Raw genomic sequence first — 14,801 nt, 5'->3', positions numbered from 1 at the left:
GAAAGGAGAGATCCTCAGGCCAATTAGCTACTAACTACCAAATGGGCTAGATGGACCGAATGTCCTCCTCTTGTTTGGAGCCTCTCTTAGGTTTATATGAAGCTCCTCTTTTAACATTTAACTGTTGGCTCTTAACTTGGACTTTTATATTTTAACTACATACTGAAGGGTGTGCCTTTGTGCACCCTTTCAAAACTCAGGTGCTGGCCTCTTCAGGAAATACAATACAAGATATACTGAAGACGGGGGTACACAGGGCTTTTCTCTGCAAATGAATTAAACATAAGTTGTTTTGCATCTCAGAAAGAAAATTACTTTTTTGTGAAATGAAGCGTGTAATGTCACTTCCAAACAGAAACATATGCTGAAATGCAAATAAAATTATAACACAATTCTGTGATACACCGTACTTGCAGTGTGTTGCTTTTGCATTATTTATAGAAATCTGGCGTATTCTTTCAGTGACATGATTTCACATTTAAATTGAAAGGAGACAGCTCTGTTATTCATGGTGCTACATAAAAATGTGTTGTTTTGATTTGTTACTTCATGTTTTCTACCTTGTTTCTAAGATTCATTGAAATATTCTTCCGTGTTCAAAGCCAGTCGGCTGACATGGTGAATAAAGGTTACCACAGGGAAGGCCCAGCCTTTTTTTTGGTGACAAATGTGGTTTTAAGTTACCCGTCATAACATGCAATGAAATATCCATTAATGCTTAAGAGAATAAAAAATAAATAACCTATTCCAATGAGAAAAAATACACAAGTACAAAACTCCCTTTAACCAGTACTAATATACTGTATGAAATGATTGTTTTTTTCCAAATTAGAGCTATTAAAAGTATTAAAAGTCTATTTTTTAAGCCCAGATTGGGCTCTGCGATCACAGGTTCAAGGATGGGTCATGTCACTAGCTACTGTAAGTGTGTCCGTGGTTCCCCAGGAACTGGCTGAGCACTATCAAGGGCTGCGTGGGATTAGTCAGTCAGGGCCTCTCTGGTCTCAGCAAAACAGCAACCCCTGCGGCCTCCTGTTGTTTACAGGCACGCCCAGCTGAGGTTGAGGGACGCACCTCCCCTTCCAATTGCACTGAACCCCTCTACTCATCCCAACCATTAAAGATGGTCGTGGAGTATCATGGTCCTAGGATTTTCGTGGTTTGGAGCTTTGCTTTGCTGTCACATTATTTTGTTAATTAAATCATGAGGCCGTGTGGCCTTTGGCACATTACAAAATGAGTGGCTCCAAGGGTCAGAGGAATCTGGTAACGCTTCCTCACTATCTCCTGTACATGATTGTAAAGTTTGATGCTGCAAATGGAAATGCACAATTAGCTATTCCATATGAGGCATTATAATTAAAAAAAACTTTTTTTTACTTTATAAAACCATCTGTTTTTCTTGAAAGGGATCAGTTTTTAAAGATAATTTATTATTAAACGTTCAGTGCGCTGTATGTTTCCCTCTCTCCCAGTTTATCTTCACAGTTTCAACAGCCTCTTGGATCACTCCTCTAAATTACAGCATCGTCCATTCTACAAGTCTTTAAAAGTGTTGAGAAAAAATGTCATTAATGCTGTCCAAGTTGCTGAATTTATATTTTTACGGTTTCTTATTGTATTACCCTGGAAAAAGTCCAAGCTAAACCACGGAAAAGTGCATACTTTGATCAGGAAAGCAGATGGAGAACTTTTTTCAGCTTAGTTGAAGGCTCATTGAAGCTCTGAAGTGAAAAAAGATTGAGCTTGTTGCATAATTAATAGTTGTCTTTTAAATTTAATTAACAGACAGTGCTGGTTGAAAAACTCTTCAAAGGAAGGTAATCAAAATAAAAGCAGAAATTGGTAAATGTGAGTCTTACGGAACAAGAGACCAAAGATAGACATAATTATTGTGGCCCAAATCTGTCATAGCCTACACTTTACATGGATTAACACTGATTTGCTTTTATTACTAAGTATTGACATTCCCTGGAAACACTATAATGCAATGTGTTATGAAACTGACACTTTTTCACAATATGCCAATATCTGAGAAGAACAAGGCCTTTTTTGTAGTTTCTAGGCCTGGCTTTGGTTTCAGCATGGATGTTGGAGTGTGCAGGTGTTTAGGGAACATTTTCCTTGCTGTGTAGCCTTGTTGTATGACACCTTATTTGATCAAAGTAAAATGATGAGCTCTCCTTGAAAACCTCGGTTGTGGCATACAAGGATCAGCTTTTTCTACAGTTCCAAGAAAAAGTTGATTAATTTCTTACCGTGATACCTGTTAACTGGTCATTTCTTAAATATCAAGAGTTTACATATATCTACTAATTCAAAATTCTAGGAGCCCAAATGGTGTAATTAGTTAGAGAAAATGAGTAATTAACAATCAGTGTATGAGAAATAAAAACAGAACCCACAGTTTACTTAGCACAATTAAAGGGGTACTTAAAATCCAATGGTGAAGTAATTGGCTAACAAGTAAACAAGAACTGAGCTTGGGCATCCTGGCCCTGCTGTATATAAGGGTTAGAAACTTTGTGAGTTTGGCTTTCACCATACAAGTTAGTTAAAAAGTATCATGCCATGACCAACAGAGATTTCAAAGGACCTCAGAAAATGAGTGGTTGATACTCATTGGTGTGGAGAAGGTTACAAAACCATTTGTAAACATCCAAGTCTCCATCTATCCACTGTCTGGCAGAAAATGTCTGTCACCATGGTGACTGTACCCAGGACTAGTTATCCTGCTACAAACTCCCCAAGAGCAACTCGGAAAAACATCCAGAAAATCACGAAGAACCCCAGGATAATATCTAAGGATCTGCAGGCCTCTCACGCTGTGGCTAATGCCAGTGTTCATGGCTTAACTACTAGAAAAAAACTGAAAGAATGGTTTTCGTTGAAGGATAGCCAGGAAGAAACCATTTCTCTCTAAAAAAGAACATTGCTGCCCATCTCAAATCATCATAAAGCACTACTGGAAGAATATCCTCTTGACAGATGAATCAAATGTCTATCCAAATGAGAAACACTGCCTTCCAAAGGAAGACCCTCATCCCAACCATCAAACATGGTTGTGGAGTAGCATGGTTGTGAGAGTTTCATGGTTTGGCACTGCTTTTTCATCACATTAGTTTGTTAATTAAATAATATAAATCTAGTTTTTGTCTTCTTGTTTTGTTGTCATTTAATCAGGATATCAGGATAGATATGATTATCTTTTTTAAGACTTTCATGAAGATCTAACTACATTTTTGTTCTAATATATACAAGAAATAATATCCATTTTTTTCCACACAGCAAAGGTTTTTTGTCGTCCAAGTTAAGAAAGATAACAGTAAAAGAATAATCAGGAAAATCTTTGAATACCATTTGTTGTTACATGTACATTATGTTTTGTGTATTTGCTTTTGAGTTTCTAGAAGTACCATTTTAGAAAGATCAGACCTACTGGAATATTTTTGTGTTTCATACTAGAATATTTCATTTCTCAGGCTGTACCAATTATACCACTGCTATTCAGTGTGAATCAGCTGTCTTTTCCTCTCATTAGCTCTAACCTCTGCGGGCATTGAAAAATTAAATCAGGAACTATTAATACTTTATAAGAGTGAGGGCAAAAGGACCATGGTTATTTAAACAATTACATGCATTTGTACACTTGAATAAAAGTAATGGACTTTAGTTACTCTCAGAGTATTATTATTTATAACGAGGGTAATATTATATTACTAGTGTGACTGTCCTCCAGACATGCCTCTTAATACCTTTTCCCAATATGGTTCATACACATCAGAACTTTGTCCTCTTCTCACTGTGACACTTTATTCATTTCACTCGGCTCTTGAGTGCCCTTAAAAGAAGTTGACGGGAAAGTGTTGAACTCTAGAAAGTGCCCATTAGTGTTCTTTCAGAACTAATGTTTGCCCAAGTTCTGAATAGCTTGTGAATGTAACTGGTAACACTAAGGTTGCAAATCTCTTGTTACCAAGTGGAATATTGAAAAGGGTTTGTGAGAGGTTACAGAACGCTTATGGAGCCCTGTAGTTAAATGTTTTTGAGGTTGGAGAACCTATGTTAATACTGTAAATTATGCATGACTGTAATTGGTGATCATTATTGTCAGTCCTGTCAAAAAATGAAAAAACATTAGCAGTTGATAAATAGTGTCTTTTCAGGGGGTAAAACACAATGGTAATGAATCTTAGGAATTAGTAGTAGTGTATGACACTCATTAGCAGCACTGTGGTGCTGCCTTATTCATTAAATGTATGAAGCCCCATAAATCTGCTACTGACATCTCAAATTTTGGCTGAAAGGTATTCAATTGGTGCTATTTTGGGTGGTGGCAGCTGGTCAGGGAAGCACAAGTATTCTAGACCAATAAGCATGCATACTGACATGTTGGAAGGCTTGTAGAATGTCAGTCAAGTGATCAGTGAGGTATACGTGTCCATTTAAAGACATGAAAAGGTGCCAATCCACCCATCCGATCTGTAAAGAGGTGCCAACGATAAGTAGAACAGGGCAGTTCTTAGAAATCTGGCCATCTGCCCTTAATTGAATGGCGAGGGCCAGACTGTCATAGGCACACTAAATGCTAATGACTGCTTCTGTCAAGCTGACACCCGCAAGTGTGCCCTATCAGTTAGAGCCGTGTCTGTCCTAACAAAAAAAAAAGAAGCCCAACAACTTACTCTTTGCTTTCCAGGTTCAAACAGGAACAGAAGAGGATGGTTTCACAGTGCACAGTGTCAGCCTATCTACCTGTTGTACTACCTCATACCAGAGGCTTATGGTTATAGTAGGGGTTAGGTTGGTGTACTTTTGACGTTAAATATCTGACTTTAGGAAGACCTAGTTGGGTAGCAGGTAATCTTGAAGAATATTGGAAATTTATGCAACAATGCAAGATGATACATGACATAATTTACACAAGTATTCTAACGTGCGGTACAAATACAGTACATAAATCTACTGTATATTTTGAAGATAATATCTAAGAACACTGCTCTTCTGATTCTATTGCAAGCACTGTACCAAGGATGAACACAGGGGTGGGAAATAAAATCAATTCTTAGATGCATAGTGATTCTCTCTTGTACGATTCTGCATCGATTCACAAAACTCCATAATCGATCTTGTAAGTTTTGTTTTAAATATGCACAGTACTAAGCATTTCAGATAAAAACAATCCAACGTAAAGTAAGGGACACAGAGAGCAAATAATAATGGTTTCGTTTTTTGGGCTTAAGACGGAACTAATTGCGTGGTGACGTATGGGTTAACAGGTGCACCATGCTTACATTTGAACTGAGCTAAGCTACCCGCTTTGTGAAGATGGATAAACTCCGGCCTGTACCCTCCGCTTGGAAAGCCACCGTATGGGCACATTTTGGATGTTATGAAGTAAAAGGTGAAAATGAACTGGATAAGAGCCATGCAGTGTGCACGCTGTGTCCTACCAAGATAAAATATTTCAGGAATACAACAAACATGCAAGATCACATTTCACGTTTCCATCCGGAGTTGGAGGAAAAACGGCCTGGTCTTGCTGCTGCCGAACAGAGAACCCTCGAGCAAGTGTCAAAGCTTCCACATAGTTCGGAAAGGGCGAAGCGCATCACCAGGTCTATAGCAAATTTTCTAGCAAAAGATTTGTGCCATCTACGCCGTTGTTGAAAACCCAGGCTTTCGCTTAATGTTGCAAACAGTGGAGCCGAGGTACAACATACCGTCTCGGCATCACTTTAGTGAAACGGCAATACCAACGCTCTACAACTACACCAAAACTCAAGTTTTGGAATCATTGAAGAAGGCAAATAGGGTGGCAATAACCTGTGACGCGTGGACGTCCATTGCAACAGATTCCTATATCACTATTACCGTGCACTACATCACCGAAGAATGGCAGCTCGTGTCTCGTGTACTCCAATCACACAGTAAGAAAAAAAAATCATCATGTATAGAAACAAAAACAAGATGCATCGAGAATCGATTTATAATCACATTGTGGCACCCTGATTTGAAATTGAATCAAATCGTGAGGTGCCTAGAGATTCCCACCCCTAGATGAACATCAGTTTCTGTTTTTAGATTTTAGTTCTTATTTTCATGTATTTGCTTTAGTGAAGAAATGAACACTGACTGCAGTTGCATTTTATTGTATACAATATACATTATTCTGTCCTTTTACCAGACACCCATCAGAAACTAAATACAACCTGTTTCTGGCTAACTATATATTTAGAAGCATTAAAATTGACTGTCAATGTAAATATAACCAATTTAGAGAGCTGCAAAACAAATCTATCTTTGAGACTTAATTCAAGGCTGTGCTGAACCTGCCATTTTTCCTAATCATATTGCAGTTTTGACATCTTACTGCCCAGTATTCAACCATTGTGCTATTTGAGATTCTGTGCCTAGGAGGGTATATGATCTCAAAAACACAGGACAGTAGAAAACGTGTGCTACATTTTTAACAGATTCTATTATAGATGCAGTGAAAACTAATTACAACTGGATTTGCTACAGTACATTACATATTTTCAGCAAATTTGATTGAAGTACCTGTTAACAGAGCTAATGCATTTGTGGGGTTGTTCCACAGATCTGTATCTAGCACTGACAAAAGGGTGTATTTCAGTATCTGAATTAACGTGCTACTACAGTACTGTGAAGATATTCTTTACAGAGACATTGAGAAAAACGACACTGTCTCATATTTTATTTGAATGGGAAAAGTACATTATGTAACTTGATTATCAAGTGATTTGTCACTTTGACAGGTCCCCTGCAGAAGAATGATGACATAAGCTCACATAGGACTACATTTAATTGGGGCAGGCTCATGAAATCCTGTCACATCCTGCTTTCTCATACTGGTTCTTGCCACAAGCCCAACAGCTTGCAACGTGTGGACTAGTGATTCTGAGCACAGAAGACTGACCAGGAATGCTGGGAAATAGCACAACAGCCCTTCACGGCCATTGACAACAGCTACCTTCAGAGCCAGTGCCAGAGCACTTGTCTTGCCATGGTTATCATACTGACGGTCAGCTGCTCAGCACACCAGATTGGTCTGTACCTACAGTATATCCCTGGGAAGTGGGGGCTGTGTTTTCTTCACATGAATGGGTCTCTGCAGAGTTTAGCCCCTGCTTGCACACTACCCATCCCCAGTGGATACACTTGCCAGGAGTCTCCAAGATGGGCTTTGGCCACATTTCAAGGCCAGAGCACTTGGATTGCTTAGTTGCTCTGTATGTGTCCAGAGCAAAAAGGCCTTATTAAATCCCTTTACGAACTAGCTGCATATTAGGTCTCTAATCTAATCAAATATAATCTGAAAGAAAAGTGAATCTAGGGTTGATGGCTTCTCTGTTTGACAAGTAGGGCACCTTGATGTTGGGATAATATATATTTATATTTCTTTTTGCCAGGTACTGAATGAAGCGGTGGGGGCTTTAATGTATCACACCATCACATTAACACGGGAAGACTTGGAAAAATTCAAAGCACTTAGAATAATAGTCCGAATTGGCAGCGGGTTCGATAACATCGACATCAAGTCTGCTGGAGACCTAGGTAAGCTGAAAGAACTTTGAAACATAACCTCGCTTCAGATCTAATGGTTTTGGTTCAGAGATTTCTCTGCACTGTTTACTCACCTTTTTTAAGAGGTTTAATGTTTAATTGTGTCTGTCCAAACTGGCTATTAATGGATGCTAAATGATATACTACATAATTGCTATGGTTTCAGAGGCCTTGTATTATCTTGTAAAGGCATCCCATGAAAACAGGATCAGCACTACGGTGTGAAATGGCATCATAGAATACTGGGTGTGCTTCTTGAAGAAACGTCATGCTACCAAATCGGCTGAACCCATTCTGGATTTACTGGGGACCATCACTGGGCTTTTCCATTAATTTTCCAGCCCCTTTTTTTTTTTGCAAGCCAAAAGTCTTGGACACATTATCAGGCTGGTGGCGGTGCAGCATATAACCTATCTAGATTTTGCTTAACCACCAGAGTGAGTAGGAATGCATATAATTTAGGTTGCAAAGGAACAAGTGAAGGTTTATTCCATACTGAAAAGAAAAGAGATGCAACGTTTCAGCTGTGGAGCTTTCTTCAGGTATTTCTTTTCTTTTCAGCATGGAATAAACCTTTACTTGTTCCTTTTGCAGTCTACATATGCCGACACAGCTGAATTGGAACTATCTTTTAAGTTACTGTTCTCTCCTCAAGGCTTTCATTTCACAACCTACAAACTGCAAATGCCATTTCTATCCACCTCCACCTGCTGGTCCACATATGGAAAATTGAAAGCATATCCCAAGAAAATTGTATATTCTGGAGATTTCCTTCCCATTAATTTGTTTTGCTTAAGGAGGATATTTTTACATTTTATTTATCCTTTGTAATGTATCCCCACTGGTCTAAGCGGTAGTTATCTTATCAGGAGTAGCAGCCTGCTATCATGTGGGAGCCTCTTCAAACCCAGCTCCCTCACTGTTCTCACTCCAGCCGTTTTCAGTAAGGCTGTTACATGTTTGTCCCCAACTTTACCCCAGCATGCCTCTGTGCTCAGCTCCTATTGATGGCGCAGACAGCCAGCCAACCAAGAGCTTACAAATCAGACAAAAATAAAATCCCAGACTGGATGCTGAGTAATGCTGAATCACCAGTACTAACCTGCCATTAATGTCTGCCTCTTTAACAGCTTATTTTAAAGTAAAATGCATCTACCAAGACATATACGTAAAAGAATATGCTGAAACTCGGTCATGTAACCTGAGGGACAAAAGGGTAAAATGTAATTTGTTAGCATGTATTGTTCATTTACAAATTCAAAAACTACAGTGTACACCCCACATATTTAATAAACAACAGTTATTGATTTTAAGGGCGAATTGAAATGTGCAGAAGTGTGATTGTAAATATTTTATACATTTAGTATTCACCCCCTTAATGATCTCCCATTTTGTTGAATTGTAAATGATGTATGCACATTTTTTAAGAGAATATCAAAATCAAAACGTGTAGAGCTCAAATCGAACACTTTATGTGTGAAAGTTACATTTCAAGAAACAGCAAAGAAGGTAAAAACTAAAATATGCAGCTTGTATAAATATTTACCTGCTTTGCTATGACAAACCTACACTAGTTCAGGAGCACACATCTACTTTGACAAGTCTCAAAGTTGAATGACCTGATTCATTTGAAACATGATTTCAAATTTGAGGTTAAATATGATTGTCTGTGCCACATACCACCTAAACATTGCCTAGATTAGGCTGTCCTGCCAAGTTGAGCAGCCAAGTAGGAAATGGGTTAAAAACGCTACTGTAAGTCCGGCAGACATACAGACTTCAATGGTGGATAGGGGAGAAAATGTCTCTGTGTCGGCAATATCCCAGTCACTGCACAAAGCTCAGCTGTGTGGCAGAGTGGCAGACCCAACCCATCAAGATTGCAGTAGAGCATTTCCGTCTTACTTCAAACATGTGGCAAAAGGTTTTGTGTTCAGAAGGAAAAAATAGGAACTATTGGATCTTAATGCAAAGTGTTAAGTCTGGTTCAAACCCAACACATCAACCAGATAACACCATCCCTATTGGCAAGCATGATTGTGGCAGTATTACTGTATATTACAGGGACTTGGAAGCCTGTCAAAATTGAAGGGAAAATGGATGGAGCAAAGTACAGGCACCTCTTAGAGGAAAATCTGCTTCAGTCTGCTAAAAACCTGGAACCAAGATGAAATTTCATCTTTCAGCAAGATAGTGACCCAAAGCACAAGGGCAAAACTAACTAGGAGAAAATGAATGTCCTTGGGTGGCCCTTTCAAAGTCCTGAGTTGAAACTGATAGAAAATCTGTGGCAAGACTTGAAAATACTTGTCCAATGATCCCTGGCCAACTTGACTTAACCACGATACAGCACATCACCCCAGCTAAAAAAAAACAACTGCTGGTACAATGTGTTGTCCTGCTGGAATATGGTCTGATGAGCCCACAGTGAGGTTTCAAATGAGGTCCCAGTGCCATGCAGTTAGGTTGTTATCAGTCACCAGTAGTGGAGTTCTAAGGTGACTAGATACTCTTGCCCAGACCGTTACACTTGGATGATGATCTGATATCTTAGAGATATGTCAAGACTTGTGATATCCTGGATTGTGACCCGTCACTGATGGACTGTAATTTTATGCCAGGTTAGATTCATAAGCCGGGCTGGCCTATGAACACCACAGATGGCAAGTCAGTACACTGACATTGCCCACCTACAAACAAACTGTGTGGACAAAGATGGAGCTCTCTTAATAAGCAGGGCATATTGGTTCCTCTCTTTTTCTTTATTGATTTTCTCCAGGCTTGACATTCAACAGGTGAAAACACATCATCACCTGTACCCAATCAATTCCTTCATTAATGAGGTGGTTTAGTGCTCATGCAAGAATCAATCAAGTGCCACACTCGGTGACAGTCAGTCATGCATAATCAATATATTAAAATGACACTGAAGTGGAACATGTAAATATCTCGCATCTCCAGCATTGCAATATTACCACTTAACCACATTGTGGAAGGTGTTGCTGGGGTCTGTTAATTTAGCCTTTAACAAAAGTTTTGCTAAAATGCAATAAAGCTGACTTGCTTCAGCAGCTGCAGCGACTTAAAGGTACATAACAAAAGGCAGGACCAACACCCACAAACAGGATAAAGCAGATCAATGTCTGCTGCATATCAAAGGACAGAACCTAGGGCAGGACAAGAAGTAATTACGTATCAAAAAACAGGACAAGCACTCAGATTGTGAAACAAACTTTCTTCTGACTGTATATAAGAGCTGGGAAGCCCTTGCAGTGGGTCTGTTCTGCAGGGCAGACCCAGCGCGCGTTGCTGCACTTATTGAGGCTCAATAAAACTGAATCCGCAGAAGACTGTGTCCTGCTCCTCTGATTAAGAATTTCCCACAACACCACCAATAACATTTTACAGCTACTTCTGTATACTTTATGTTGTAAAATATACGAGCAGAAATTACCACTTTCTTTTATGCACAGTATACATACATTCAATATACGGAGTCCTACAAAAGTATTCATACACTTGATTAAATAGAAACACAAAATATCCTGTAACAGAAAGATTTATGAATTGGATGACATATCTTGCTTAAAACAATCTAAAAGTTATACTGTAACCTTAATAGTACTTCACAGAGCAAAGTCATATTTGTCGTAATGTAAGTACAGAGAACACTAAATTAATGTTTATCCACTCTCTTGAGTTAGTATTTTGTAAAACCTGTAATATGACAAAGTGTTTTAGCACTTCTGAGGGGAAATTTTCACCATTCCTCCAGGCAGAATTGCTAGTCCCTTCAGATGTTTTGCTTTTAATGTACAACCTTCTTTCTTGAGTCTTAACAGTTCAGTTCAATTGGATTTAGATTTGAAAAAATGGCCAGTCCAAAACATTTATTTTGTTTACAGTTGCCAACGTCTCTGTTGATTTGGCTGTATGCTTTGGGTCATTGTCATGTTGGATTATCAATTCTGAATTGTGCTTGAGAGAGGGAACCAGATGCTTAGCCCAAATGTCCTGGTACACATTGCAATTCGCCCCGACTTAACAAGCATTCCTAGATCTATATATGCAGCAAACCAGCCCTGAAATGTGATAGACTCCCCCATGATTTTCAACATGATTAACAGCTTTTTTATGCTGAATGTGATGCTGATATGCACGTTCAGAACGCTCAATTTTCATTTTGTTTAACAATAATAGAAGGCTCCTTTTGTCTTTGAGACGTAGTGTGGCAATTTCAAGTCTCCTCATTTGCATACAAAATAGTTTTCAATTCTTTGTGTCCAGAAGATGTCTATTTGCGTTGGAGATCTTTATCTGTTGCCTTTGAATTTACAGTTATCTTCTGAACCACTTGTCTCACAACCCGTGATAGCAAAATACACTTCCTGGAAGGGTTGCTTCTATACAGTAATCATAAATTTCTTAATTACTGCTGATTGTCTTCCATGTGTTATCTCCTTTCACACCCCGGGAAAACCAGAAACCATTGGAGGCCTCTATTTGGTTTCAGTGGTTTGCTTTGCACTTCCAAAGGGCAGGATTTTATTTAAAGGAATACTTAAGGGTGTTACTTAATTATTACAGACACACATGTTTCTCCTCCATGCAGTTCTACTGTTTTTACACGATAATGTTTGTAAGCAAATTTCATAGAATGTTGTAAACAAAACACATTATCCAGTCTGTAATTCATTCTGTTATATAATGTTTTTTGTTCCTAATCCATTATTATCGTAGTGTGTTAATGCCTTATTTTTTAATTAATTGAAAGGTTTTTGTTTTCTCTATGAGGTGGTGTGGAGGTGCAGGGACTCTCTGTCACTATCAGTCTGGCAGGCGTTTAGACAAAAGTGTTTAAAATCCAACTTAAAAAGTACTGGTATAACATCATTGGCTCATATTATTATGAAGAATATTGTATAATAATAATAAATTATGGTTTTCAACCATTAGGATTCATACATTGGTTTGGAATTCCAGAAAAAACTAATATCCTCATCTAAAAACAAATGTGTCCTTTAATTTAAAACTGTGGAAAATGTACATTTTGTATCAGTCAAGGTAAAAGCTTCCTTATTAGTATTTCCTGGGTTCCTGGAAGTATGTAAGTTATTTCGCTAATGCTTAATTAACTGCAACAACCACAGTGTTCTCTCACCTCCTAGGCAGGAGAGCAGCAATACAAAGACCTTTCATGGAAATATACATACACACCACATTCTCAGAGTAAATCATGGGCGTATATTTTGGGCTCCATGAACACAACATGTACATTAATGCACATGCATAAACCTTTTGCCCACTCTTCTTATTGTTATTATTATAAAATGTTATCCTATCCTTTTGACAGATATAGATTTTAATAGTGAGAGATGAAGAAATACAGGGTGAGCAGAGAGCAAGGTAAAAGGGAGAGTGTGAAAAGGCCACTGATGATAGGAGGTAAGTCAGTTCAGTTTAGGTCAGAACTCCAGGAGAGATTAAAATTGTTAGTGTCCTCCATTAGCAACACAATTATGTTAGGTTGTTAATTGTTTCAAACAGATCATAGGATCAAAAAACCCCATGTTATACACAAACAGAAAGTTGTTCTTTATGCTAAAAAAGATTTAATAATTTGTTTTAGGTGCACAGACATCTCAATCAACTATAATGAAAAATAGATTAAAAGTGTGACCATACTCATTATTTACTCTCCAAAGCCTAATTATTTCTTTAACTACTTACATATAATAGATACAGACACTTAACAGTGAAATTGTTTCATGCTTAACCTATGCTTGGGTGAGCACTTAAACCACTTAAGCCACTAGGTATGGCAAACAGTAAGTTTGAAAGTGGATATGGCTAAGCCCATATGTTCCTGACCAAAGTGCTTGATCTCTATTCAAGACAGAAGCAATATACTAAGAATACTGTTCTGTGTTGAAGATGTAATGTGATACGATGTGATGATTTTTCTATAAGCAGTATACAGTAGCAAGGCTTCTGGTTTTTGGTTTTGATCGGTAAATACTCCTGTTAAACAGATCAAATATACACAGTGGAAAAACACCATAAAATGGTTATTCAGTTAACATCGACTTTATTCCTTTTCCATTACAATTTTAAAGGAAACTTTGTCCCTTGCCTTACTTATTTTACAGTGGAGGGTGTGACTTGAAAAAGACATTCAGACATAACCGAAAAACCCATCTTATTTCACAATACTGAAAGCAACAAAAACACTGAATATAAAATTATAATACCTTAATTTATGAACATAATTCATTCCCTGGAAACTGGTCAAAGGTGAAAATTAGTGAGCTGAAAATAAAATTTCCTTTACATGTTAAACCTTTCAATTTGCTCCGGCCAATCAAGAAATATTCTCTCAATATTATTTTTACCCTAACAGAGCACTGAATTGTCAAGTAAGAACACTGTTATTTATGATAATTACCCTTTACCTTAGTTCAGTAGTTAACAATAAACAAGATAGGAGGGTGGCTTCTTCAATTAGGCTACTAAGGACATGTCTTCTTTGTACAGAAAATCTCTTCAGAACTGTGAGAAACAGGTATGAAATTGCATGCTTCATTATAGCAAAAATTCAGAAAGAGGTATTTGAAAATCGAGGGGTGGTTGAATTTCTTTTAAATTCTAACAAATATATTCATTTTTTGGGGAAAAAAACACAGAGAAGCAGAATCAATAATGTTAATTTCACTAGAAGAGGGTCCCATCCAGTGACACCTCTGCACAACGTGCTTGTCCCAAACCCTCTGTCACGCTGAACGAGGTTGTGCCTTGTGCTCTGCCCTTGCAGGGATCGCAGTGTGCAACATGCCCGCCGCCTCAGTGGAGGAGACGGCCGACTCCACCATGTGCCAAATCCTCAACCTGTACAGACGGACCACCTGGCTGCACCAGGCACTGCGGGAGGGCACGCGGGTCCAGAGCGTGGAGCAGATACGGGAGGTGTCGTCGGGAGCCGCCCGCATCCGGGGAGAGACCCTGGGGATCATTGGCCTTGGTCAGTACGACAACAGCTACTCTGAGAATCAGTCGCAAAGTAATAGAGAGGGATAGGCATGCGTGAACAAGAGATTGTAGGATTGACTTGCTTGTAGGTCGTAAGGTGAAATAAAACATTAGGACGTGAGGATCTGGGATAATTACATTACAAGAAACTGGAATCTGGAGTTTGGTTTGGGCAGATTTCCAAAACC

The 14,801-nt window shown here is 38.5% G+C and overlaps 1 protein-coding gene across 5 annotated transcripts in view; it reads left to right on the top strand.

Annotated features, from left to right (window-relative positions):
* The window catches only part of ctbp1 (C-terminal binding protein 1), a 215,328-nt gene that overhangs the window by 180,009 nt on the left and 20,518 nt on the right, over nt 1–14,801 (top strand). For all 5 annotated transcript variants that reach the window (XM_088932228.1, XM_088932471.1, XM_088932379.1 and 2 more), the window contains 2 exons: nt 7,434–7,578; nt 14,399–14,605. In XM_088932228.1, the coding sequence (XP_088788354.1) occupies nt 7,434–7,578; nt 14,399–14,605 (352 nt within the window). The remainder of the gene's footprint in view (nt 1–7,433; nt 7,579–14,398; nt 14,606–14,801) is intronic.

Source organism: Atractosteus spatula, chromosome 1 (genome assembly GCF_055471065.1).
Source record: "Atractosteus spatula isolate fAtrSpa1 chromosome 1, fAtrSpa1.hap1, whole genome shotgun sequence".
Taxonomy (NCBI): Eukaryota; Metazoa; Chordata; class Actinopteri; order Semionotiformes; family Lepisosteidae; genus Atractosteus; species Atractosteus spatula.
Note: the sequence above shows the minus strand (reverse complement) of the source record. Positions and strands in the feature narration are given on the sequence as shown.